Source organism: Balaenoptera ricei, chromosome 10, assembly GCF_028023285.1.
Source record: "Balaenoptera ricei isolate mBalRic1 chromosome 10, mBalRic1.hap2, whole genome shotgun sequence".
Taxonomy (NCBI): Eukaryota; Metazoa; Chordata; class Mammalia; order Artiodactyla; family Balaenopteridae; genus Balaenoptera; species Balaenoptera ricei.
The window spans coordinates 98332553-98359141 of NC_082648.1; the positions used below are offsets into that span (position 1 = coordinate 98332553).

At 43.4% G+C, this 26589-nt stretch overlaps 1 protein-coding gene across 8 annotated transcripts in view; it reads left to right on the top strand.

The window, feature by feature from the left end:
• Positions 1-25921, top strand: part of TNRC6B (trinucleotide repeat containing adaptor 6B) — a 263413-nt gene extending 237492 nt beyond the window's left edge. For 2 of the 8 annotated variants that reach the window (XM_059937013.1, XM_059937017.1), the window contains 8 exons: positions 977-1114; positions 3467-3643; positions 4962-5108; positions 5359-5454; positions 8296-8520; positions 8958-9028; positions 12226-12365; positions 13312-14166. In XM_059937013.1, coding sequence (XP_059792996.1) covers positions 977-1114; positions 3467-3643; positions 4962-5108; positions 5359-5454; positions 8296-8520; positions 8958-9028; positions 12226-12365; positions 13312-13699 — 1382 coding nt within the window. In that variant the 3' untranslated portion in view covers positions 13700-14166. Of the gene's footprint in view, positions 1-976; positions 1115-3466; positions 3644-4961; positions 5109-5358; positions 5455-8295; positions 8521-8957; positions 9029-9565; positions 10495-12225; positions 12366-13311; positions 14168-21853 lie in introns of those variants that run through there. The other 6 variants (XR_009505462.1, XM_059937014.1, XM_059937016.1 and 3 more) reach the window with 6 other exon arrangements.
• Positions 25922-26589: the final 668 nt, after the last annotated feature.

A 26589-nucleotide genomic window follows, 5' to 3' on the forward strand; every position in this document is an offset into this window, starting at 1 on the left:
TTTATGGCTGCACTGGGTCTTCATTGCAGTGCACGGGCTTCTCGTTGCGGTAGCTTCTCTTGTTGCGGAGCATGGGCTCTAGGCGCACAGGGTTCAGTAGTTGTGGCGCACGGGCTCAGTAGTTGTGGCTTGTGGGCACTAGAGCTCAGACTCACTAGTTGTGGCGCATGGGCTTAGTTGCTCCGCGGCACGTGGGATCTTCCCAGGCCAGGGCTCGAACCTGTGTCTCTTGCATTGGCAGAGAGATTCTTAACCACTGCGCCACCAGGGAAGCCCTGGGTTTTTATTTTTAATAAATTTATTTATTTATTTACTTATTTATTTATTTATGGCTGCATTGGGCCTTCATTGCTGTGCATGGGCTTTCTCTAGTTGCGGCGAGCGGGGGCTACTCTTAGTTGCGGTGTGTGGGCTTCTCATTGCGGTGGCTTCTCTTGTTGCAGCGCACAGGCTCTAAGCGCATGGGCTTCAGTAGTTGTGGCACGCGGGCTCTAGAGCGCAGGCTCAGTAGTTGTGGAGCACGGGCTTCGTTGCTCCGCGGCATGTGGGATCTTCCTGGACCAGAGCTCGAACCCCTGTCCCCTGCATTGACAGGTGGATTCTTAACCACGGCGCCACAAGGGAAGCGCCCACCATGTTGGTTTGACGTGTAGACGTCTCCATCTCAGTTGGAGAATTGCTGGCCCCACGTTCTGTTTGACACAGATGGATAAGTGAATGCACACATGCACTGAGATGGTCTTAATGAGATGGCAGTCATACATGTTTTCATACCTGAACAGAGTCGTCACTTTTTTAGCAAGCAGGAGCCAGGATCAGCATTTTGAATCAAAATATCTGTTTCTGAGTAAAGAAAACTTGATGTGAATTGGTCTTTAAGTGACAAATGAAGCTATTCATGGGTTCTGCCTCAGAACTCTTGGTTACTGATACTAGAAACTTATAAAAAGACGTAAAATTTGGTTCTCCATTTTAGGCTTCAGCTCTGGCGGCATGGACTACGGCATGGTTGGTGGGAAGGAGGCTGGAACAGAGTCTCGCTTTAAACAGTGGACCTCCATGATGGAGGGACTGCCCTCTGTAGCCACACAGGAAGCCAATATGCACAAAAATGGTAAGAGCAAACAAAGCTTCGTGACTTGGAGCTGTTCCGACTCTCAGCAGGCCTTGACGAAGTGGCCTATAAACTTACTTTGAAGCACAGATCTATTTTAGCTTTTTCCTAATGAGTCTCTTGATTTTTTTCCCCCCAATCCTATGATCACCTAGGAGAGGAAGATTGGGGTTGTGTGTATTTCAAATTATAAGAAACTTAAATGCTAGTTCCACTTAAGGGGAGCAAAATTTCCCACCTGCAATGGGATTGAGAGCAGTAGCAGTGAACTTGAGCTCCCCTTAGGTTAAAACCCTAATAAATTGGCTGAGAGAACAGAATCCGTTTTTGGAGCTACAAGAGAGAGATCATAACAAATATATATCATGATGATTGTTTGAGCTCTTCGATCTCCAAAAGATGACTAATAGATCAATACATGAGGTTTGAACTTTCCACAAAGCTTTCTTGTTCTTTATGAATTACAGTGTCTGCAAGACAGCAGTTGAGGGCATTGTAATTGTAGGCTTTGGTTGTGAATGTGGGTCAGCTCTTCCATCTCTGTAATTCTCTGTAAGAGCATCTCCATTTCCCTGTGAAATGGATAAAAGGTCTTAGGACCTTCCTTCAGCCTTTGTTTCAATGCTTGTTTCATTTGACAGTAATTTACTTGGGCTCGGCTGTATCCATGAGAACCAGGTTGTAAATAGGGGTCGGACGGGCTCCTGCAGGGGCTTCCTGGCAGCCTCAGCCCCATCCGTCTGGAGCCTTTCAGGGTTCCTTTATAAACCCCTCTTTCATGTGCCCGTCCGGTAGGCTGGTGAAGTGGCCACGTGAAGTTCTCTGCCTGCTGTCCCTAAGCATTATCATTTGATTTCATGCTACAAAATCAAGAATGATTTATTGAAATTATCAAATCTGTTTCTGGACTGAATAATCTAAGCTCAGCATCTATAGCTTTGGACACTTAGGCTGCCTCCTTAGGCTGATGATTCATTAAGTCCCCTTGTCCCCAAAGACATGATAGGTGTATGATTATAAATGCACAGTGGCACGTGAGAAGCTATCTTACAGGTAGAATACCCGCTTGCCTTTTTAGAGCTTATAGGTAATGTTTTCCCATTTCCTTAGCAATCCCCAAGGTAATTGAGCTATTCATTTCCTACTACTTCACTACTATGTGCCCTTGAGTCAAATTCCTGTCAGTGGCTCCAGAAAAGCGAATGACTTCTCTTAGCTGAGCGTGGAGACAGTTTTAATAATACTTGTGCTAGGCCAAACCAAACAGATTATTTTCATCGATATTTACACAAATATTTTATTTTCATTTTTTTTACTTTTTGGCTATGGCGTGCGGAATGCAAGATCTTAGTTCCCCGACTAGAGATTGAACCCGTGCCCCCTGCAGTGGAAGCATTAAGTCTTAACCACTGGACCACCAGGGAAGTCCCTACACAAATATTTTAATACATTACCCTGGAAGTAATTTTATCTGTTCATAAACAGCATCCTAAGAGTAGATCAGGTAACACAATACAGCATGTAAAATTCATTTGAAAGATAAGTAGAATGGTATCTCACAGAGGTCAAAATTTTCATTTAAAGTAAAGTTCATTTTTTGTTATTTAAGGGAATTATTAAGCTTTTAATATTTTTCCTGCCTCCCAGCATATAAAATGCATGAAGGGGGCACCAACAAAACTGCTGAAATACTCTCGGGACAGCAGTTTTACAAAGGATTTGCTGTTCTTCATGTGTGGAGCCGTGGATCTCAGAGCTGCAGAGTTCACTGCTGGCCCTGTGCTGGCAGAGACCCTCGGCGGCGGCGGCGAGAATGCTGTCTCATTGCTTTGGAATTTAAAGCAATTGCAGATGCCTTTCTCTCCAGCAAACTCCCTCTGTTTACTCTGCTTCTTCCAGCTAAACTAGGCCTGATCAGCACTTAAAGACTTGGGTGGGTTGGTGTCAGTAGAAATGTAATTAAAAACCCTTTTATGTGCCGCAAATTGTTGAGTATTTTTCCTATTCCTCACCCCTAGGTCATTAGTGTAAAAACTGGGGGGATGATGGTACGATTCGTAGTTGATGAAAGTTTTGTTAACTTCATAAGACCCTGGAATTTTAAAATTGAACAGGACGTTCAGGACTGAGAACAACGCTGTGTGCGTAAGTGCAGACTGAGAGGCTGAAAGGCGAGATGAGTCGTCATGATCATCCTGCTCCCTAATTAGGCGGTGGCTTTCAAGTGGGACCTCGGATTCCAGGACTCTTCTTACTGCATCCTGTGTTTGAGTTCCTCTAAATGAAAGCGCAACAAGTTCTGTTCATAGGAGTCCTTTCTGGTGTGAATTAGTTACCTCTCTCTTTTCTCAGGCGCTATAGTGGCCCCTGGTAAGACCCGAGGAGGGTCACCATACAACCAGTTTGATATCATCCCGGGTGACACACTGGGTGGCCATACGGGTCCTGCTGGTGATAGCTGGTTACCTGCCAAATCTCCACCAACAAATAAAATCGGAAGTAAATCCAGCAATGCCAGTTGGCCTCCAGGTATTGTACAGGAAATGTTTTTTCTGGGATATCATTTTTTTTTTATAATTGTTAATATCAGGTTCTGAACAGATTACTTCTGACACTCCCTTTACTAAGGCATTCACTTTGATTTTTTTTCATTCAGTAATTATTGTCTGATAAAAGCAGGGAAGAATTTGCTGTGGGAAGATAGCAAATTTTCATTAGAGGGGGTCTCTGCTCTGTAGAGTTCAGTCAGGAACATAGGTGTGAATGCTGATCACCTACAAGGCAAGTTACTGTGTGGTAAATACTGCACAGGCACAGATAGGCCAAAGGAAGTCCGTGGAGTGCAGCCTGGGAGTAAAAGAAGGTGACCTTGGAGCCGGGACTTGGCATTCATCCATGCAAAGGATGCCTTGTAACGTGGGTTCTTCTGAAATGTCCAGTGAATTGATTAGTTTATTCACGGAGCAAGTATTTATTATCAGGTTCTAGGTACGCAGTAGTGAGTGCAGTGAGACTATTTGCTATTTGTTTTCTCTTTTTATTCTGATACAAGTAATCTATATTCATTGTAGAAAAAACTTTTAATTTATTAAAGCAAAATTAAAAACAAGAAGTTTGGTATATGTCCTTCTAAACCTCTTTCTATACGGGTATATTTGAGCTATGAATATGTATAGTTTCTAGTATAGTGCATATTCATATGTACTACATACTGTTCTTCCTCATCATGATTAGGAAAATAAAAGTTTAATATAGCTTTAAATATGATTTAAATTAACTGATAAAAAATTGTAAACACTTAAATATTTTCTAGGCTTTCTCATGATAAGCCAAATTATTCCTGCTGGTTGTCCCTGGACATTCCACGTGGTAGTGGTCATATGTGTTTTCTTTTGTGCATCTGAGCCAATTTCCAGTGAGATAAGTGGGAGAAATATCTCCTCTCCAACTCAGATTTTCTCCCAGTTTTTGTCCTAGATGCCTCACAGTTGTCATGAGACCACACTACTGTATCCTGCCTCCCTGCCCTCAGGCCTGAACTTCCCTGGGAGCAGGAAGAGCAGGAGCAGGGCCTGGGGCCAGACCTTGAGGGTCTGTGGCATCAAGTTCCCAAGCAGAGAGAGAAGGTCGACATGTCGGGATAGCACAGGAGTGCTGCTGGCAAAGTATATGTTCAGGCCGACTTTTTTTTTTTTTTTTTTTTTTTTTAATTTTGTGATGAAAATCTGAGCTCAAATAGATTCAGAAGTTAGACTTTTCACAGATCTATTTCTTGTATCAAAAAATAACTTTACCACGTTTTGAACAACTTCCTACCTCTATCCAACATTTGTTCTCCTTATCTCAGAATTCCAACCAGGAGTGCCATGGAAAGGTATCCAAAACATTGACCCTGAATCTGACCCCTATGTCACCCCAGGAAGTGTGCTGGGGGGTACAGCCACATCTCCCATTGTAGATACTGACCACCAACTTCTGCGGGATAACACCACAGGTAAATAAGTGAAACACCCCTCGTGTTTATTCAGCACCCAGTATTTTCATGTTTGGCAGGCTGTGGCTTCATTTGTACTTGCTGGTATCTCACCAGAAAACATAGGAATATGTAGCTTTTCACATTTAGTTTTTAGATATAGTTTGTCCTTCCTCTTATTAAAGGTTAAATAAAATACTTCAAGATTTCACTAGTTACGCTGACATTTATCTGCACTGTTTTCATTTCGTTCTTCATTCGTCATCCAAAGGGTCTAATTCTTCCCTCAACACCTCGCTGCCTTCACCTGGTGCCTGGCCCTACAGTGCCTCTGACAACTCCTTCAGCAACGTTCATAGCACTTCAGGTACGCGTGTGACCCAGTTCTGCCCCTTCGCTAGCGCTTTCCTGTCTGGCTGCCTTCTACAAAGGAAATTGGCGTTTATTTCTTAAGGAATAAATACCTCTATAGCAGTTGACCAGCATAGGTCAGGGTGGATGGAGACCCACCTCTTGTATTGGCTGCGTCCTTGGGGAACTTGCAGTCTCAACAGAGGCAGGGTGAGACAAATACAGCTTTAGGACCAAGGCAGATGGTGACATAATTACAGGGAGCTATGGGTGTTGAGAGGGCAGAGGTTATATCCTGATGACACAAGTGCTTTTCTTTTAACCAGTCTGCCAAGAAAATCAGGGGCCGTGGGAAGAACCAGTTAAGTCCAGGTTGTTATTCCTAAGGCAGCCAATTAGAGCTTGCTTTTCTCTAAAAATTCTTCCACTTACAGACAAAGGCTAAGGGCAGATGGCCAAGGGGAAAAAAAGAGGACCTTGGTTAATTCTACCAACAACATTTGTTGAGTTCCGTGTGTGTGTGTGTGTGTGTGTGTGTGTGTGTGTGTGTGTGTGTGTTTAAGACAATAGGGAATGGAAAACCTATTGGTTATAACAGAGCCTTTGAAGTCACTTACTTAGCATAACACCTTATAGATTGGTAGACTAATCATTAGTAATTGGCACCTTGGTTTTGCAAAAGTTGGACCTTAAGCCATTAAAGTCATTAAGGCTTCTGACGTTTATGCAGGCAAATGCAAATAAAACAAATCCTTAGCTACCTACTAAGGCACTGCGGGTTAATGACCTTACAGATTGTCTTCTTTTCCTTTCCACCTCTGTCATATCAACAGTGCAACAGTGCAACAGTAACCTCTCAGGACCAGGCAGCATGCTAAGCCTTCAGCGTGAATTCTTATCTTACCTTCACCAAAGTCTGTGGGGGAGGTCCCGCTATTATCCCCATTTTGTAGATGAAGAAACTGAGGTTCAAAGAGCTGATAGAATTTGCCTCAGGTCCGAGTGAGTGTGTAAAGGAGCCAACTCCATATTCCATGTTTCTAAACACCACCCTACATTATGCTTTTATAGGACTTCTACCATTTTTTTTTAATTTTTTTTTTTTTTTTTTTTGGCTACACTGCATGGCATGTGGGATCTTAGTTCCCCGACCAGGGATTGAACCCATGCCCCCTGCACTGGAAGTGCACAGTCTTAACCACTGGACTGCCAGGGAAGTCCCCTAGGGCTTCTACCTTTACATGTAAAAACTCATTTTCACCTCTTTTATTCCTGTAACTGCCCATGCCTCTGTTTTAACTATTTTATCTTTCGTTTACAAGCGGTCACCTGAGAGATGACTCAAGCATCACCCTTGTTTAAAACTGAATGTGTACATTTCCAACCCTCACCCTCACAAATTTTCTTTTTTTAATTTATTTATTTATTTATTTATTTATTTGTGGCTGTGTTGGGTCTTCGTTGCTGTGCGCTGGCTTTCTCTAGTTGCGGTGAGCGGGGGCTACTCTTCGTTGTGGTGCACGGGCTTCTCGTTGCGGTGGCTTCTCTTGTTGTGGAGCACGGGCTCTAGGTGCGCAGGCTTCAGTAGTTGTGGCATGCGGGCTCTAGAGCGCCAGCTCAGTAGTTGTGGCGCACGGGCTCAACTTCTCTGTGGCATGTGGGATCTTCCCGGGGCAGGGCTCGAACCCGTGTCCCCTGCATTGGCAGGCGGACTCTTAACCACTGCGCCACCAGGGAAGCCCTGTCTTTCTTTCTTAACGAACTCTTTTTCTTAGTGGTGCTGCTGTGCATCACTTAGTCGCAGCATCTCAGTCTTCCCTCTCGCCTCTTCCTCACTCTTTCCTGTCTCCCTCGCTTGCTGGATCCAGCCAGTGATGACGTCTCCCAAGTGGTTTCTTCTCTCTCAGATCCATTTCTTCTCTTCCATTCTCTTTGCTGTCATCCACGTTTTGGCCCTAGTTTAAACACTACCTGCTAAATCTACTGCAAAAACTCCTGATAGCATCTGAAACTGCCCCCAGCGGACCTTTATGGCCTCCTTTACCTCTCTGCTACTGTGAAATGTTGTTCGGCCAAAACTGGGGAGAAACATATTTGGTACAAAGAGAGTTTAAGTTGAAGCTCGGTTTCTATTTCCCTGTCTTGCTGAGCCGTCCATTTATATCAATCCTTCAAGACTTGTCTTGGCAAAGTCGTTGCTGACAGCCCAGCGTTGTCATTTTCCTCCGTGTATTGAACATATATGATGTTGCCTGGGTTACCAATTCTGTTGTTCATCTTTTCTGTTTTCCCGTCTGAACTTGAAGTTCTTGGGAACAACTGTTTATATTATCCATAGCACTGATTTAGCACCTTAAAAGCAGAGTAAGCCCTTAGTGAATATTTGTTGATTATATTTTAAAAATCTGTTTGAATGTTATCTAGTATTCTGGATCAAGAAAAGTTTAATTTTTAATGTACTTTCCATTCAATCAGCAAGTATTTATAGAATAAATACTTTAGTTCTGCCTGGGTTCACATTCTACTATATCTGTAAGACTAATGACTTTAAGAAGACTTTCCTTGAATTTATCTTCCTTTTCAGGTTGTGTTTAGCTAAGAAAGCAGTAGAGAATTAGTTATCTTACTAACTCTTTAGTTCATGTGTTAATTTGTCAATTCAGAGTAAGAGTCATTGAAAATTTATATTTGATAAGCTCAGAGAACAGAATTATTTTGTACTGCTCCTCTTAAATTGTGCCCTTAATATTTTTAGAATTTAAACACGTTATGTATTTGTGTGTGCGTGCGTATGTGTATTTGTTAACAAAAGTGACCTGTCTAACCTAATTTCCTCCTTAATTTTCTCTTCTTACAGCAAAGTTCCCTGATTACAAATCGACATGGTCCCCAGATCCCATAGGACACAACCCCACTCATCTCTCCAACAAGATGTGGAAAAACCATATTTCCTCAAGGAACACTACACCGCTGCCCCGCCCGCCTCCCGGTCTGACCAACCCCAAGCCGTCATCTCCCTGGAGCAGCACAGCACCCCGCTCAGTCAGGGGGTGGGGGACGCAGGACTCGCGGCTTGCCTCTGGTGAGAAGGATCTGCCTAAAGGAGCGTCACTGTTCCAACCCGAGGGGCTTCTGTTCACACAAATGTTGAAGACACGATGAACTCAGAGGAAATCATGGTTGTTGGGTAGAGGAAAAAGTATCTCTTGAGTGGAGAATTGAAGTCAGCATAAGGCAGAGGGACCCAAGAACTCCCGAGGTACTGACGGAGTAAAGATGAGAACCCTGGGAGGACAACGTTGTCTTGCAAATAAGGCGCAAGAGCGCATAGGATCAAGGTCTAGGAGAAGAGAACTGGCTATTCAGTGACAGGATAAAGGAGGTCAGAGTGAGGCAGAAGGAGAAGATGATTTATAAAAGGAGAGAGGAACCCTGTGGGCTGTTTGAAAATGTGTCTCACGCGTGGCTATCTTAATTTTTTGATCGTTCTTCCTGATCTTTTTTTCTGGTTGCTTCCAGCCTCCACCTGGAGTGATGGTGGTTCAGTTCGTCCTAGTTACTGGCTGGTTCTTCACAATCTCACTCCACAGGTAACCGCGCTTTCTTGGGATTTTCTGGATGGGACTTGATTGTATTACGAGAGGGAAAGTCCGAGGTGTGTGGGGCTAGCAGAGAGGAGAGCTCATTTATTTCCTGGTCACCACAGAGAGGTCCCGCCTGCAGGGGTGAGTCTCCCCAGCTAAGGCCCGAAGCCTACTTCTGAAGCTGGGGGGATGCTGGACACCCAGCTTCACGCCTGCCTTCATGGTGATGTTGACACGTGTAGTTTATAAATAGTGAGCATGGGGTGGTGATGTGGTGAATTCTGTTTAGCAGAGATAACTTGCTGTGTGGATCTGCCTGTCAGAATCTGGAACCAAGCAAAAAAAGTTACCTGTTTTTGTGTTACTCATTCAACGAGACTTGTGGCTCACTGGTAACCATTTTTATGCTTCATTCATACACAATTAACCATCCATCTCTGCAGTGGAAGGAATGTGTGGATTTTGTGGCTTAAATGCCGTATGTGTGAATTTCTGTCTGTTAATTTAATTTTCATTTCCTGTCTGTTCTCTTCTTCTCTGTAGATGGCATTACTGATTTGCTCTCATCAGAACGTGCTCTCTGGGTTGTTGTTACAGTGGTGGGGTTTCATTTGCACCAAACCTCCCTCCCTTCCGCTTGAGTTGCCTGATAACTGACGTATTTGCAGCAACATACATGGAGCACTCAAATGAGGTTAAATGAACCCATGGAAACTGAGCCCAGGGCCTTCATTTGGGCTTGACAGCACAACCTTTACAACACCTTGTTAAAAAGGAATCAATTATACCTCCCTCCCTTTGACACAGAGAGTAAATTGTCTGGCATTTAATTCATAAGTGGATTCATGCACACTTTACTAAGCCAGCATTTTCCAGAGTGTTCCCATGGGATATTAATAGGTCTCTGGCCTAATATGTTTGTAATACATACTTGATTAAACAAAATTAAGCTGGTGCCTTCATTATGAGGCTTCTTAGACCCTTTACTATGCTTTAACATGTATTATGATCCTCTGTGGGGAAATACAGAGTCTCCTAAATTTATTTGCCTAGTGAACCTATTTGTGGGGAGTAAATCTGGGGCTCGTATTTCAGGGTTCGTGTTGAGATGGACAGTTTTCTAAATACAGTTAACATGAGGAACTGTCTGGAACGGCTCTTAATCTCCATATCTAATCAACTCAGCTGAAAGCCCTGGGTTATTTATTTAGCGAAGAGTTGACTGAAGTATAGACGTTTTATATAACCATCCTCAAAATATGCCTCATTATTTCTAAGGTGTCACAGTGCTGTGGGTGTAATATGGTTAGGATGAGAGAAGCAGTGTTGAAAGGAGCCTGTATTATCATATGAAACATAGTAAAGGTACAGACTACTATGGATAAGATAAATAAGCTACAAGGCTATATTGTACAACACAGGGAATATAGCCAATGTTTTATAACTATAAATGGAGTATAATCTATAAAAATGTTATACACTTGAAACTAATGTAATATTGTAAATCAACTATACCTCAATTAAATTTTTTTAATTTAAAAGTAAATAAATAAAATGAAAAAATAGTAATTACATTTGTATATGTATATAAATGAATATAGGCAGGCTTCCCTGGTGGTGCAGTGGTTAAGAATCCGCCTGCCAATGCAGGGAACACGGGTTCGATCCCTGGTCCGGGAAGATCCCACATGCCACGGAGCAACTAAGCCCACGCGCCACAACTACGGAGCCTGTGCTCTAGAGCCCGCGAGCCACAGCTACTGAGCCCGCGTGCCACACCTACTGAAGCCCGCGCACCTAGAGCCCGTGCTCCGCAACAAGAGAAGCCACCAAAATGAGAAGCCCACGTACCACAACGAAGAGTAGCCCCCGCTCGTCTCAACTAGAGAAAGCCCGCGCACAGCAACAACGAAGACCCAACACAGCCATAAATAAATAAATAAATAAATTTATTTTTTTAAAAAATGAATATAGGGATTGGCTGTGTTTGTGTTAGAAAGAATTGATTCATTTAAAAATCAAAATGACCTAATAGCAGACATCTCACTAATCTCAATCATAGCTTAAAAGGAGGTTATAAGGCCACATTTTTTGGGGACCTGGATAAATTTACTTGTCATCACCTACCATTTATTTATAGGGCATCTATCCTAAAAAAGTCACTTGTGGTATATACTAACATGCTTATATAGTCAATTGTCATTTATAAAACAATGCTAAGAGCTTTTGTCCCATCATTTTCTGTAAAGAATTATGGTGAAACTGCCAGTTTTCATCCTGTAGGGTTTCCATGGTAAAACCACAGAATGTTTCCACTGCTGCTGCCAGTAGCACAACTTTTTAAGGCTATTCCAGTAGTAATCTGTTTCCCTTCCCAAAAAATGAACTGAAATGTTGCACTGAGCAGCTTCAATAAACCTAGTAAAGTTCTTGATACAACTAAATCGGAGGGAATAAAGAGATTTGTTCTCTAAGTCATAGGTGAGGAAGGGCAATTGTCCCTAATCACTGAACACCCTAATGCTGAGAGTCTGAGTAGGGTGAGCAGCTATAAAAAAAACCATTGGTCACGTTGGCTGAGGGCAGCAGAAGGCACAGAGAAGTAGGTAGAAGTAGAGTCTCTCCTTGAGATGGCGAGAGTAGGAGTAAAGAGACGTCAGAATAGTCTGAGCTGGGTCAACCGTCGGCATTCTAAATCGTCATATGGTTAGCAGTGCCTTTCTTGTTCGTGTCTTTTTTCTGTAGCTTTTTGTGAGATTGGAAGAATGTTACATTAGTAATCATGCTCAGAACTTTGCATGTTCTCTTACATTCTTATTTGGTTACCGTCTTATTTCTGCTTTTTAAGCCTTTACCAGTCAGCATAGGTTTACTTGTTTACCTCTTAAGGAAAATAGACCACAGGTTGAATCATATGCTTTTGTTTTGAGCTGTATTTATACAGATTTTTTATCTGCAAAATGGCCACATTAGATCTGAGCCCAGTGCTTTGAATATCTTAAGATTTGCCTTGAAGACCTCTGTATTCAGTGCAGTCTTCCCCTGCCTTGATTTCTTCATTTGTCTCTCCGAGACTTATTTAGTACTAATGCTGTTATTTACGAACCGGAAGTCCTTCTCATTCTCAAATATAAGAAAGGTCACTTGACTTCCTTTCCCACCCCATCACCAGTTATTATCTCATGACTGTCATTACTCTTTAGATTGATGGGTCAACCTTGAGAACCATCTGCATGCAGCATGGCCCACTGCTGACATTCCATCTGAACCTAACCCAGGGCACCGCCCTGATCCGATACAGCACCAAACAGGAGGCGGCCAAGGCCCAAACTGCACTGCACATGTGAGTACCCAGCCTGCGCTCACTGAGACAAACATGCATGAAGAGGCACATGTGAGTATTCGGGCACCTGCTTAATTAAACAGAGATGCACGAGAACATGCACACAAACGGCATCATGACATGAGCAATTGCTTGAGTACCGAGGTGGCTAATCTCTTCTACCCTATGTAAGCATGGATTGTCCTGTTTGTATCCGATAATCGGAATTCCAAAAGTAACAGATTTGTGAAACAGTGAGTACATTTTTAGTACCATGAAACAAATCCAGTATTTATGAAACGTGAGACGTTGTAAGTGCTGTCCCTTTTCGTAATAGGATCTAGCTGCTTTCTTTGACCTCTGTGGGTGATGATGAATATTGTGGTCTTAGTGGGTAGCAGGGGTTCTGCCTGAAGTAAGTGGGGCTGGATCAGACTCTGACTATCCTCTTCCCCGCCGCTGTCATGGTGGTGAACGGGAGGGGCTGACTCCCCGTGGCTGCAGATGCCATGACAGGAAAGTACACACAGAACAAGCAAGTGATGGGGAGGTCAGGCAGTGAGCCCGGCCCTGAGACGAAGCAGCACTTCAGGTGTCTGGAGCTGGGTCACCTTGATGCTTGGGGCTGTGATCTTTTACCCCCAAGGGGGAAAAAAAAAGAGGTGACGTTTTACTTGACATACAAATTCCATATCCCAAGGGATATTGATATATAATATTCTCCAGTAGTCTTTGGATATCTGGAGATTGAGTGATACGTTGTTCTCAATCAGTACTTCTCAGTCACCTTTTGGTCTGGTTAAAATGCAGGTTCCGATCCTGTGATTCTGAAAAGCGTCCAGGGGAGGTGGAAGCTGGAGTCAAAGGACCACGCTTTTGAGTAGCGAGGACTCAAAATACTCAGTCCCTGTGCATGCTTTTAGGAGTTTCCTCAAATGCATAGCTCTTTCCCTCCCCTTTTTTCCAGGTGTGTGTTGGGAAACACTACCATCCTGGCTGAGTTTGCCACTGATGATGAAGTTAGCCGCTTTCTGGCACAAGCTCAGCCCCCTACCCCTGCGGCGACCCCGAGTGCACCCGCAGCGGGTTGGCAGTCCCTGGAGACCGGCCAGACCCAGTCAGATCCCGTCGGACCTGCTCTGAATCTTTTCGGTGGGTCCACAGGGCTCGGGCAATGGAGCAGCAGTGCTGGTGGCAGCAGCGGGGCCGATCTTGCTGGCGCTTCATTGTGGGGACCCCCAAACTATTCTTCTAGCTTGTGGGGAGTCCCGACCGTGGAAGACCCCCATAGGATGGGCAGCCCTGCTCCTTTACTACCTGGTGACCTTCTGGGAGGAGGGTCGGATTCAATCTGAACTTAGAACTTTCAACTCTGACCTCGTGACCTTTTTTGGAACAGCAGCAGCACTAACTTGACCTTTTCGTTTTTTTTTTCAACTTGCAATAAATACATTTTTAAAAGGAAAAAAGAAAACGGAGAGAGAAAAAAAGGTGGGTCATTGACAGACTGTCTGAGCACATAGTTGCCTCCCTTATAACTTCAGTTTTTTCGTTTGGAATATGAATCCAAAAAGAGAACATATCACTCTTGAAATACTTGAATCATGAACGCCAACCTAGAAAGACAATGTGAAGCAAGTACACATACCATTTAAATTTAAACACAAAAAAATTAAAAAAATTAGTTTCTAGTTTTTCACTTTTTTCATGTTATATGGAAGTTGTTGCTAAGAAACATATATACTGAAAAAAAAAATAGCTTTTTAACTTTGTTTGCACTGGGTGTGTTTCCGTCCTTAGGTCTACCATGTTTGGGAGGGAGGGGAATTCAAAAGAATTGTTGGGGTGGGGGGAGGGAAGACTTGACGGAGCCTCACTTTAAAAACAAAAACACAAAAAACCTAAAAAAAAAAAAACAAAAAAAAAAGAAAAAAAAATTGTGATTGGCTGGTTGATAAATACCAGTGTGTTCTGGCACATGTAACTGCCCAGGCATGCTCGTTCTGGTATGTGTGTGCACGTGTGTTCATGTGCATTCGCGTGCATCCTTCTCTCTGTCTCTGTGTGTGTGTGTGTGTGTGTGTGTGCGCGCGCGCCTGTGTCCTCCTCCTCCTCCTCCCCATCCTGATTTCTCAGAAAGCTGCATTGCTGACAGTCCGCAGGCTGGCTGGCCGGCCATCTGCTTTTTATTTTTATTTTTTTTAACCATGAGAACACAGGAGCAGGAGCACCTGGGGAGCCACTGCTACTGAAGCCACCCCGTTGGGCTGTACTGAGATGAACAGAGTGCTTTTTAATGAGGATAGCAGGGAGCTCCTTTACATTTGCAAAGTAGCCCGAGCGTGAGTTTTCTGTCTCTTTTCTTTTGACCTAGCAGTAGAGTGGAGCACTGCCAAGTCCCCAAAACTAGGAGAGCAGGAGGTACCTCTTGGAGCAACTGTGTGTTTGTTTATTTATTTCTGTTTTTTGAATTAAGTGGCTACTAGTAGGCACATCTGAATATCTGTTAAATTTCATGCTGGCCTTTTCATTAGTCTGAATGGGAACAGACAGTAAGATAGCTTTTAACGATGTGATGTCTCAAAAGCAGAAAAACTGTGTTCCCCCTTTCTTGGGTAATCAGGTATGAGAAATTGGTCAGAAAGTCAGGTAATGCTGAATTTAAAATTTCTGTTGTTCCTCTTTAACATTTTACAAAAACAGAAAAAAAAAATAAGTTGTGAGCAGCCTCCTGCAAGCATCCGCAGCCCCTCCCTCTCTGCTCCCTTCTTGCTGAGCGTTACCTGTGCCAGGCCGTGGCGTGTTACAGCACCAGGCCATCACTGACAGAAACGTTTACTTAACGAATGTTCTTAAACCAGTGTGTACTTCAAGCGTTTCCTTTTGTTCCTCTGTGTTGTGTATTTCCTGTGTATGTGGTTTTGCTTAGGCAGGTATAACTTAGCAAAGACTTAAGTATTGCACCTTTTTTTTGGTTTTGACCTCTTTTTTTTTTTTTCCTTGTAACGTTGCTTTTTTTATTTCGGTATTTAAAGACTTTTTTTTTTTTAAGCATCAATGTAGTAGTACTCTGGGCCGAATAGGGGGCAACTTTTAATCCACAGTTATCACCAACATGTATGTACTTATGTTGGAATCAAAATGTATCAAACTGCTTTTTGTGAAGAGTTACAGCAGACCTAAAGGGTACCCCTTTATACAAAACAGATGGCTGGCGGGGCGGGGGGGGCGGTGGGGGGGGGACGTGTGCCGGTAACGTGCTAGCACTTGTGTGGACATCCCCGTCTGCATTATACTGTTTAACATAAAGTGCCGACATTCTGTACCAGCAAATACCTGCCCATTCCAACCCTTGGTGGGAGCAGACCTCTACTGTCCTCCGTAACTTGCTGCTAGTGAGGACAAGGGAGTTTTTCTTTCTTTAGCATCTTCAGTGAAGGATACAACAATGCCTAATAATGTATTTGACTTTTAGCTTGTGTCTGTGGGTGGGTGGGCGGCTGTGTATAGGAAAAGGCAAAAACCAATTATTTGCATTTAAGTGGTTTTGTGAGACAAAGAATGGGAATTCTGTAGTCCTCTCAGTTTACTCTGTTGATTATAAACCTAGCCTCAAAAGAGATTGACGTGCATAATTCAAGTGAGCGCTTGCTCATGCAAGTCTTTATGAACCCTGTGTGGGTAGGTGGTCAAACTTGAGTTTCTAGCGTTGGTTTGGTCCCATCGGATGCCTTTAGAAAACTAACTGTGCCCTCCGGTTTTCATCACCACCATGCCCCTTGCACTTCTGCCCACGCACAGAATGTCTCCTTCGAGCCCCACCGACTGCTCTCTGCCTAGGGGGGCAATGCCCTGGCATGTGTGGTGGCCTCCAGGTGAAGAGCAGCTGTGAGCACACATCTACAGAAGGCTGAGTCTGAGTGTCGCCGGGCCGGGAGCATGTCCTGAGGCTCAGGCGAGCTGCGGCTCGTGGCTTCCTGGCATGTCCTGCCCCACCCTCCTCTCTTCCTGCCTGTTGGTTCCTTGACCTGCACTATGGGTTAGTTGAGTTCCTTACGATACTGCGGTGAAAGCCGGGTGCTAGAGCCCCTCTTGTTTACAAGACATAATGAGGGATTTGAAATATGTAAAAATAAACATGAGAAGCTAAAATGTTCTTCCATCATAAGCTTAAAGGGAAAAAAACTAAAAACTTAAAAAAAGACCAAAAAGTGCATATATATATACATATAAATATATATTTTAGATGAAGACTAACTCTGGGAGCATTTAACAGTGTTTTTTGTTTTTAACATTTATTTTCCTGCTTTAAAATTTGCAAGCATTCTCAGGAATTCTAGGGTAGGAAGCCAGATTTTGGAAGATGGTTTATTTAACCGTATCTTATTCTAGATAGACGGCTGTTTCTTTCCTGTTTAATAAACTTTTACAAGTTCCTGAAACTTCAGAAAGTTTAAACAATTTTTACTTAAAATGTAAAAAGAAAAGTCTCCAAACGTTATTGTCATACTGGGGATCACACATTTTAAAACACGTAGAAAGAAATATTTTTTAAAAATTATCAATTTAGCAGCAACAGGTAAATTCACGAGCTTAAAAGATATGGGAGAAGGATTAAGCTTTATAAGAGCTCTAGCATGGATTCATTGGAAATTGTGTATAATTTAGTGGGAGAGTGTTTGGTGTGTATAAATGGGAATGCCATCACTTTATTCCTTTCCGTTTAAGACTGAACATTTAAATCTCCCCTTGGAATTTTTAGTTTTCTTTAAAGGAACCTTTCGCCCTGTCTCCCCAACCACAGCAACAAAAGAAAGGATCAAAGAAAGAAACAACAGCTTAAAAAAAAAAAGTAACTCTAATCTGTAAAGTAGTACGGTTGGATTGCTGAGAATCTATGTAAAGAGTTAGGAAATATAGGTTAATAATTTTTGGAACAAATTTTAAATGTAGGCATTACTAGAGGAAAAATATCTATGGACTGTTCTATTAATGAAGAATGTCCGTCTTACCTCCGTTTGTTAAGGGAGGAGGAGAAAGTAGAAGAATCTAATAAGGAACAAGTGGTTTTACTTTTTTAGCTCCCAGCTACCATTGTGCTCATTTTAATTGCTGTTTTGAAGATCTGCTGCTTAATTATCCCCATCCCCCAGCGGGAGATGTGGAGTGTTTCCTTTCAGTTTTTGGTGATGTCGAATTCTCCTTTTGTATTCCCTCCTGGGCCAGGGGTTAGAATTCCCAAGCATGACCACAGCTTCTTTTAAACACCTAAGCTTCCCAGTAGGAAAGAAACTCCTGCTCGACAGGTAAAGGGAGTGGGTGGGGTTGCTGCCTGCAGTTTCTCTGAAACCGCTTTAGTGCCTTCGTACATACACCTACACATCCTAAGCAAGAGGAACTCGTGCGTATGTGCATGTGGTCCCGTCGCTCCAGACAGTAAGACACTCACCCGTTACAGAAATTGGAGTGGTTCTGGACAGGCCCCAAAGGCAGTGGGCTAAATTTAAAGTCATTAAAGAAACAGAAATCAAGGAAGTATGCTTTTATGTCTTGATAATGTGGGATACCAAGATCCTTCCTCGTGCTGTCACCCTTTGTTACTGTGTATCGGCTTCTCCCGTGACAACTGCAGTGACTTGGAAAGGCTCTTTGTGTCAGGCCATTAGAAAGGGGTTCCTATTTTTCTGCTCTTCTCCTTTGTCTCCTCCCTTTCCCATCAACTCCCTTTTTCTTGACCAGTTGCTGGAAGCTTTGCTTTTTTGGTTGTCAGTGACCTAAGAACAGGATATAGTGAGGATGTAATGGAAGAGGAAAACTTTTCTTTCCATGGTATTCCTTGGCAAGAGCCATGTCTGCTGAGAGGTTAGATGGCTTCAGTACACTTAGAAAATGTGGCGGAAGCATCTTCTCTTCCACTGCATTCTGGCATGGGTATAGGGGCTTGCTGGTGACCTCTCATTACATAGATTTACTTCATGAACATTTTGATCATGTAAACTTGAGCTTTCCAATTTTTACCAGTTCCTGTATATTTTTAAACACTTGATTACTAGTGGCCAGAGATATCCCGCACTCAAACATCATGAACTTGGTTTCTGTCTACCACATGAGTAGCCAAAAGGAAAGAAGCGCTAGAAGGGGAAGGGAAGTCTTCCATCAGACCGGAGACCTCTCCTGGCAATTAAGATCCAGTGCCATGACCTAATTTTAGGTGTTTAAAAAAAAAGTACAGATCTCCTAGACACTGTGACGAAATGGATGGTCCATGTGGCGTCTCTGATCCCCCAAGTCCCCAGCCCTTGATGTTTTTCATTTACAACATTCACGGAAGTTAACTTAGTAGTGCTGCAAGTTAAGGTTCCAAAGCACATCCTTTCATCAGTGTCCCCCAGTAAATCAACATTACGCCTTGATTGCCATTCAGTCAGTTTTATTTATAGCAACTTGATTTTCTATTACTGTGGCTCCTGTTCTAAGAACTTTCCCACCTCTTCTGACGTGTATGTAGCAGAAGTTAGCAGTTGGTTCTTCCAAGTTCCTGTGGGTTGCATGTGGTGTGTAAGATATGCAGAAAGAAAGAAAAGAAAAAAAAATTCCTATTGAAGAATTTGGAAGACCTGTTATTAATATAGCTAGCAGCAACTAAAATTTCACAGGCTATTAACTAGTTGCAAGTATTCACTCTCACTTTCACCACTTTTTGCGGGGGAGGGGGGCAGTTTTTGTAAGATTAACAGCCAGATTCCATATCGACCTCAGATGCTGCGTACTTTTTAGTTTTATTTTTTCTATTCTGCCATCTTGACTGTTAAACAGAATGAAGATGTCTGTGAGCTGAGCAGAATGCTTAGGCCAAGCCCCTTCTCTGCTGTGTAAACAGGATGTTTTCAGCAGACTTGGCTGTAGTAGCCATCTCTAAGATTAGGGAACAATTGAGTCTTTATGTTGAAAAGGTCCCCTTCTCCCCCATCCTCAGAGTTCAAATTCAGCATACAACACTCTAGGTTACTGTTTTGAGTTCGGGTTGTTTTCTTTTACTTATCTATAAGGTCTTTAGGAGTAGAGATACATTTTTAGCTGGTTAAAAAAAAGAAATCAAACCTTTTCTTCTCCAGTGTTTCGCCAAGTTTTGTCATACCTCACGTCTATGCATTAACTACACGTCTTAGTGTTACTACAAAGAGAAATCTTATTGTTTTCCCTCCCGTGAGTGTACAACTAAGGCTGCGTGCGATAGTGCAGATGAAAATAGTCTGGCCCGTGTGTATAACCTCAGCAGTTAATCAGAAAATGGAGTGCCCTTCCCCTCGGCTGCAGAACTGCACCACGGCCTCTCTGCTTTCTTTCTCCACAAGTACAGGGTGTGCAAGCAGTCTAGAAACAGGCAGGTGTATAAAATGTTGTCAAGGACATCATCAGTCTATTACAAAACATAGAATATTATCTCTATTTCCAGAGTTAGTGCACACCCTGTGATAAGGCCTGTAGGTTTATGGCCAGTGCCAAAGGTGTGTGTATTTTCAGAGATGGTCCCCATTTGTCAATGATGGCGTTGTTTTCTTGACCTGAAATTTGACAGAGGAGGTACTGGCATCACATTCTTTATTTGAAATAATTGTCAACTTCAAGAATCTATGAACATAGTAATAACATAATTAAAATTGAGCAATGACCCTGCCCGCTTCAGCAGAGGAAAGAGGCCACAGACGTGCACGGGATGGTGAAAGGAACACCGGTCAGGAAGCAGGGCTGCACCCCACCGGCTGGCCATCCATGTCATCCTCATGTTTACGGTCACTCGGACTAGATCTGGATTAATTACCACGTATTTGAACATTTGAGTGGTTTTTAAACTGTCAGCCTCTTACAGTAACCTCCAACCACCACCAAAATAAAATAGCAAAAGTGATAGAGACTGCCAGTGTTTGCCTCACAGAATTTAAATAATTTCCTCTTCAGTTAGCCGTACACCTGAATTTGTTTTTAACGACAGCTGTGCACACCAGGAAAAATGGTACTGCCCTGAGTAAAAGGTCTCTGCAAAATTCAGCTGTTGGTTCTTCATTGTGACAAACGCTTGTTTTGTTCATGGGAGGAGAAAGGTCAGAAAGAGGCAAGAAGTGTTCTGTTTTAAATTGAAAAGAAATAGTGTTTCCCTAAAGCACTTTGTGCCTCAATTTCACTTTCAAAATATAAATCATTGTTTTGAAAGTAAATTCCCAATTGGAATTGATCCATTTTGAGCCAATATTAATTAGCTGGGATTGTTTTTCTCAAAAAGTGAAAGTCCTCTTTGCTGCTGTTGGTGAGCAGCAAAAGAGAAACTGTGGAGTAGCTTCCAATGTTGTGGAGCGAAGTGCTTTCCTTCCTTTCTGGTCCCCCACTTCCCTGGACCTCTTACTGCATATGGCGGTCCTTCTCCTTGGGGTCCTGAAAGGTGTGCACAGTCCTCGGAGGGCTGGGTTGTGAGAGGTGACGGGATGCCAGGAGCCACCTCGCTGCAGGACCAGCCTGACAGCAGAGCTTTATGGAGAGGAAGAGAGTGTATCCTGCGTGTGTTCGCCAAAAATGAAAAAGGGGACTACTTATACAAAACAGAGCAAAAACCTTTGGAACACTTAAAGAAGTTACGTACCTTTTAAAGGTAGTAGAGTTTTTCACCAAGTGCTGCATTCAGCATGACACTTCTTGCCAGACGTTTCGGGATAAGTTAAAATATATGTGTTTAAAACACCACCCCTACCCACCACCCCTTTTTAATTTTGTCCAAGGAATTAATTACTTAAGTGTAGTATTTCTGAATGTGCCTTTGTGAGTTCAGAGACCGTCTGTTTTAGGAAGAACCTACCCATTGGGATAAAACAGAAAGACGGTCAGCTTGGTCTTTAGGGAAGTCGGCATTTCTCCGGACCGTCCCCGGGGCGTTTTTATTGCACAGTGTAGAGTTGTGGGGGAGAGGTTCCGGGACTTGGGAGAGGGGATGACGAGGTGATGGTGCACAGATGACAGAGACCTGGTTAGTCCAAGAGTGCAGGTTGAACTTAATCTCTCTGCATTGCCTGGTCGTCTTCGTGTTTATGTGTGTGCGTGCATGGCTGTGGCTGTGGCTGGTTTAGTCTTTGTTTTCCTGTGAGCACTGGAGAACTGAAATGTGGTGATGCTTGTGACACACTCGTGCACGTCGAGAAGGCTTTTCTCCCTCCTGCCTCACGCGGGGCAGGCAGCGCGTTGCCACCCTTTGAGTCTGTGTCCTGAGAAGGCAATTCTTTTCCCGAATGGAAGTCACATAATGTTGCTGTTTGTGCAAACAGGGTATCACACACGAGGAAAAGGCTTTTGAGAGGATAAGATTGACGTGTTTGTGAAAGAAAAGAGAAAAATCTGCAATCATATTTTATTTCTTCAGAACTATTATAGTTAAACATAGAAATCTGCAGTGTCTCTTCCTTTGTTTCATGTTTGTTTTAAACAATTCCACCTCTTCTCCCCACTCCCTCTCTTTTCTAAAGAGAAATCAAGTGAATGCTAAGGGCCATTTCCATAATTCCTCAGAACTCCCCAAAGAGGAAAACAATCCCTCCGCAAGATTCCTTCAGCTTCATTCAGGAAGACACAGGGAGGAGAGATGCTGCAGCTTCCGGGGCTTCACTCTCATTCCTCTCTAATGGCCTTGAAATGTATTATTATGCAAATGTGAATTTTGATACTGAACTTAAGAAGAGGTTGTTGGATTTTTCTTTTTTCAAAAAAAAAAAAGGTCCCATATGTGGTCATCATTGCTTCTTTACTTTGTAACGTGTGAATTGTAACTATGCATTCTGCAAAGGGGGGGTGGGAGGAGAGGGCAGAAAGGGGAAGGAAGTAGCTTTGTATCCTTGTTCTACAGTTTCTGTGTCCATGGTATCCCCTCAAGCTGGCAGGGAAGGGGAGTGAGAGTAAGAAGCGGTAAGGTCGGCACAGTGAGGTAGAAAGAGACCTGTGAGTCCGGCCTGGCACTTCCTGGGGGGCCTGCAGCCCCTACCAGCCAGTGTGGTACAGGACCTCCATCCTAGCCGTGCGGTGTCAGCCTGGTGCAACAGGAGGGCCCCGAAGGCCCCCTGTTTTCTGGAAAAAAGTGCTCACCCTGTCCTGAACTCAGAACCCTTTCAAGCTCAGGAAACCTTGCCTCACGCGTGCTGACCTTAATCTTTATGTCATTTCAGAAAAAACTCCTCCTCCTCCTCGCTCCATTTTAATTTTTCTTTCTTCTTTCTTAGTCATTTTTAAGTGAATTTAATTGTAAGGAAACTTTCTTGCTCTATGGGGAAGAGGTCTGTTGCTTGACAGGCAAACAGGGCTGCTCTTCCCTGTCCACTAGCCCTCCGCCATATGTGGCCTCTCTGCTTCCCTTGCAGGTGTTAAGCTGTGTGTAGCTAGTGAGCAGTGAGGTGTTTGACACGGGAAAGCCCACAGCCTCCTCTGTCCTGACAGCATCCCTCTGTTGACCCTTCCTGCAGTCAGTCGTGGCCCTTGCATTGCTCTGGTCTAGGCATTATTGGCAACACACAGTATCGGAAGCAAGAGACTGCCGTGCCTGGAGCCAGTGTTTCCCTGCAGCAGTTTTGCTGTTGATGTTCACAGTACTGTAACTAGTAACAGACTTGATCACAGTCTCCTCGTGCCCCTGCCAGCCTGCACAGGCACGATCTCATCAGGGTTCCAATCTGTTAGATTGCCTTTAGACAAAAAAGAAAACAAAAAAATAAAATTCTGACGTTTCAGCTGTCTAACACAAAACAATACCTCGAGGTACATTTCCCCTGCAGTGCAGACCCTTAACTCCCCTCCTTTTCTGACATCGGTGGGTTATCCTTGGAAAAATATGAACGTGTAGATAGCAGGATAACTTTTACAATTTTTTCTTTGCTGTGAAAGTAACCCTAAAATATGATGTTTTCCACTTATTTTTAAAGGCATCAGAAGTTTTAGATCTTATTCTTTCATGTTTAAGAAGAGAAAGCAGAACAGGTCAGGGGAGTGGACTTGCATTTGTGGGGTGATGTTCTCTCCATTGCCTCCCATACACAGTGACGACAGACCAGTGTTTAAACCCTGCTCTGAATAGATGCCATCTATTCTAGCTCTAGTTCCAGAGTAGGGAGTGTCTGGATTTCTCTCTTCCAGAAGATCCATCCCCTCCAGGGACTCCAGAATGTTTTCTCCCGAGACCTTGAGTTCTCAACCTTTCTTGGTTCAAACACACACACACACACGCACACACACACACATACTTTGAGTAACTGAGTAGCATTCTGTAGATCATAAAGAGAATCAGTCCCTGGCATTTCAATTTTGTGCTGTAGAATTCATAGCCGTGTCGCTTTGCGATGCTCTGGAAATGAATTGATTTCTTACTTAGAAGGAATCATCTGAGACGTGCAGGCAACCTCCCTGAAAGGCCCGCGCACCCTCAGGTGTCCCTCCCTCCACAAGGCTTGAAGCTGACTTTAGGTAGAGGTAAATAAGTTTAACGAGTGCTGCTTGTAGGGATCTGTCAGCTACTGCTCTCCTAGATTTGGCCGCTCATGAGGCAGGACCAGAATAGATCATTTTGAATAGCTTCTTCGCAAACCCCCTAGCTCCCCCCATCTTAAAGATAAACCCTGTATCTGTCAGGAAGCCCTTTTTAGGTTGGGCTCGCTGATCTTTGTCTACTGACGACTTCCTTTGAGGGAAGAAGCTTGATGATAAATGCACGCATATCCACCACCCACCTTCTGATCTGGGCGCTGTCGACCTGCGGATTTTATTTCTGTTGTTTGTGTGGAAGCCCCTTTTCTATCAGTCTCCTTCCTCTGGTCCCTCCTGAGTTTTTCCTGCCCTTCTGTCCCTCTGTGACGCTCCCAAAGGGCTCTGCTGATCTCTGCACTTCTGTCCTGGGACACTCCCCCCCACCACCCTTTGCACACACCAGTGACCAAAGTGTGTCCAGTGATCTCACAGAAGACATAAAAAATGGTGCATGCACCGTGAATGTGCTCACAGAGACACGTGCACAAGATTCTGCACCCTTGGCCTTAACCTCAGTATGACTTAAGGTGCAGGAACATTTTTAACAGGTTTAAAAAAAACAAAAAAACCCTTCCTGGAGGAAAAAAAAAAGCAGACGCAACGGCTCAACCATGCCCACTCCTAACTCTCCACTATTTGCTTATGACTTACTCTGTGCCCACCCCACCCCTCCCTGTTTCGAGTAACCAAAAACAGATAACAGAAGCAACCCGAGGAGAGGTTTCTGGACTATTTTTTCTTTCTCCATTTAGATGGAGATATATATGCTGCTTTGGGTTCCATAATCCTAGGGGGCTATGTTTACATAGTAAAATACATCCTACCAAATCAGGAAACTGAATATGGGAATCTCTGCAATGAGAGTTAGGTCACTGATGGTGAACAAGAGAAGTGAGGGCCCCGGGGGATGGCGCAGAGGAGAGACGGAGCAGTACCACCTGATGGCCTGGGACGCGTTGCTCCTCCCTTCGCTTCTCTCCTTGCCCCCTTTCACAGAAGGTGCAGAGAAGGGCATCAGAAAGAGGCTGGATCTTTCAAAGGCAGCTTTCCAACTTTGCACACAAACAGGTAACAGGAAGGTACAGCAAAAATCCTCTCATCTGAAACACTGTCTGCAGAAACAAAACCTGTAAACATGACTAAATAGCTGCACAATTTTGATGCTCTCTGCAAGTTACCTAGAAGTGTTTTGTTTTTCTTATACTTGAAATAGCTTTTACAATGTTATTTTGGTGGCTTTCTTTTCTCTCTACTGGTGGGCCATAGAGAAAGTGGATGACGGGATTTAAGGAAGTTTGAGGGGAGAAAAGGGAGGATATGGCATTGTCTTTTTTTTTTTCTCTCTCTTAAACATAGAGGTTTAATCAAACTCCCATATGTTGAAATTGCTCCTCATATGACTGGTTTTACATGGACACAGAAACTAGGCACTTTAGAGGTGCACTTGCATGGCAGGCTGGGCCCCCCTTTTCTATATTTTATTTTACTTTTTTAGTATAGTGGTACTTAAAATCACTGGTTCACTTAAACAATAAAATGTTAAACTCTACTAATGTACAAATAAGCTGAAAAGTTGCATTTTATGTGTATTTTTTGCCATAGCAGGTACTGTATTTCTCATGCTGGATTTCAAAAAAAAAAGTCAAAAACAAAAAAAACTAAAGGGTGGTCTTTTATTGGATGTGACAGGTTGAGTAATAAGGAATTAAGTCGTCGTCATTTCATTAAAACTGAGAGATGATGTAATGCATATATGAGTTTTCTGAAGGGTTTTTTTGGGCTTTTAAGCAGCTTATTTTTGTTTTTGTTTAGTTTTTTATTTTATTTTATTTTGGAAAGATATGATTGTATTATGTGCAACTCAGTTGCTTACATTATAACTACAAAATATTTTTGGGTTCCTGGAAAAAAAAAAAAAAAGAAAAAAGACTAATAAATGTGTTTGGCTGCTAAGCATTTATTGTGGTTTCCTGTTTCATTCTGCCAGTTTAATTTGCTCGTCTGTTGAATGTTTGTATTTCTTCTACTGTACTCCCTCGCCCTGCCCCACACATAAAAGCTGTCTGACATTCAGCATCTGGACTGGGCCTCCACTTTGTCTATCTTGTCTTGTTATGTTTGTGTTGCTGGAGTTGTCAGGTTGACCAGCCGCTGGTGGGTGTGTGCTCCTTGCTGCCTGCCACGCTGCCGGCTTCAGAGTCTCTGAAAGAAATTCAGGTTCTCCTGCTACCTTTCGTTGTCATCCCGTTTGAGCCTCATGTGCCTCTGGAGTGAAGACACTACCGAGTGGAGGAGGGCAGAGGGACAATGCCTGCCGGGGCTCTGCTACAGCCCGGGAAGGTGACAGCGTGCCAGCTCTGTCCACGAAGCCACCCGCCAGCACCCCCGCCCTGCTTCCGGTGCTCACCACTGCGGAGGAGCGGGAGAGCCTTACCCTGAAAGCCAGCTTGTTCCCATCTGAACAGTTTCTTACTTATTGTTAGCTGCTGGAGACTCGTTAGACATGTGACCATGCAACAGCGCTAGAAGGGCAAAGGGGAGCAATGGAAGGAAACTAAGACCTTCTAATTCCCAGGTAGTGTCGTGTCTGACTTCATTCTCAGAATGCTGTGTGAAATAGGTAGTGGCAAACCCATTTCATGAGGAAGTGCAGCTCAGCATAATTTAATCAGCTAGTAGTAGATAACACTGACTG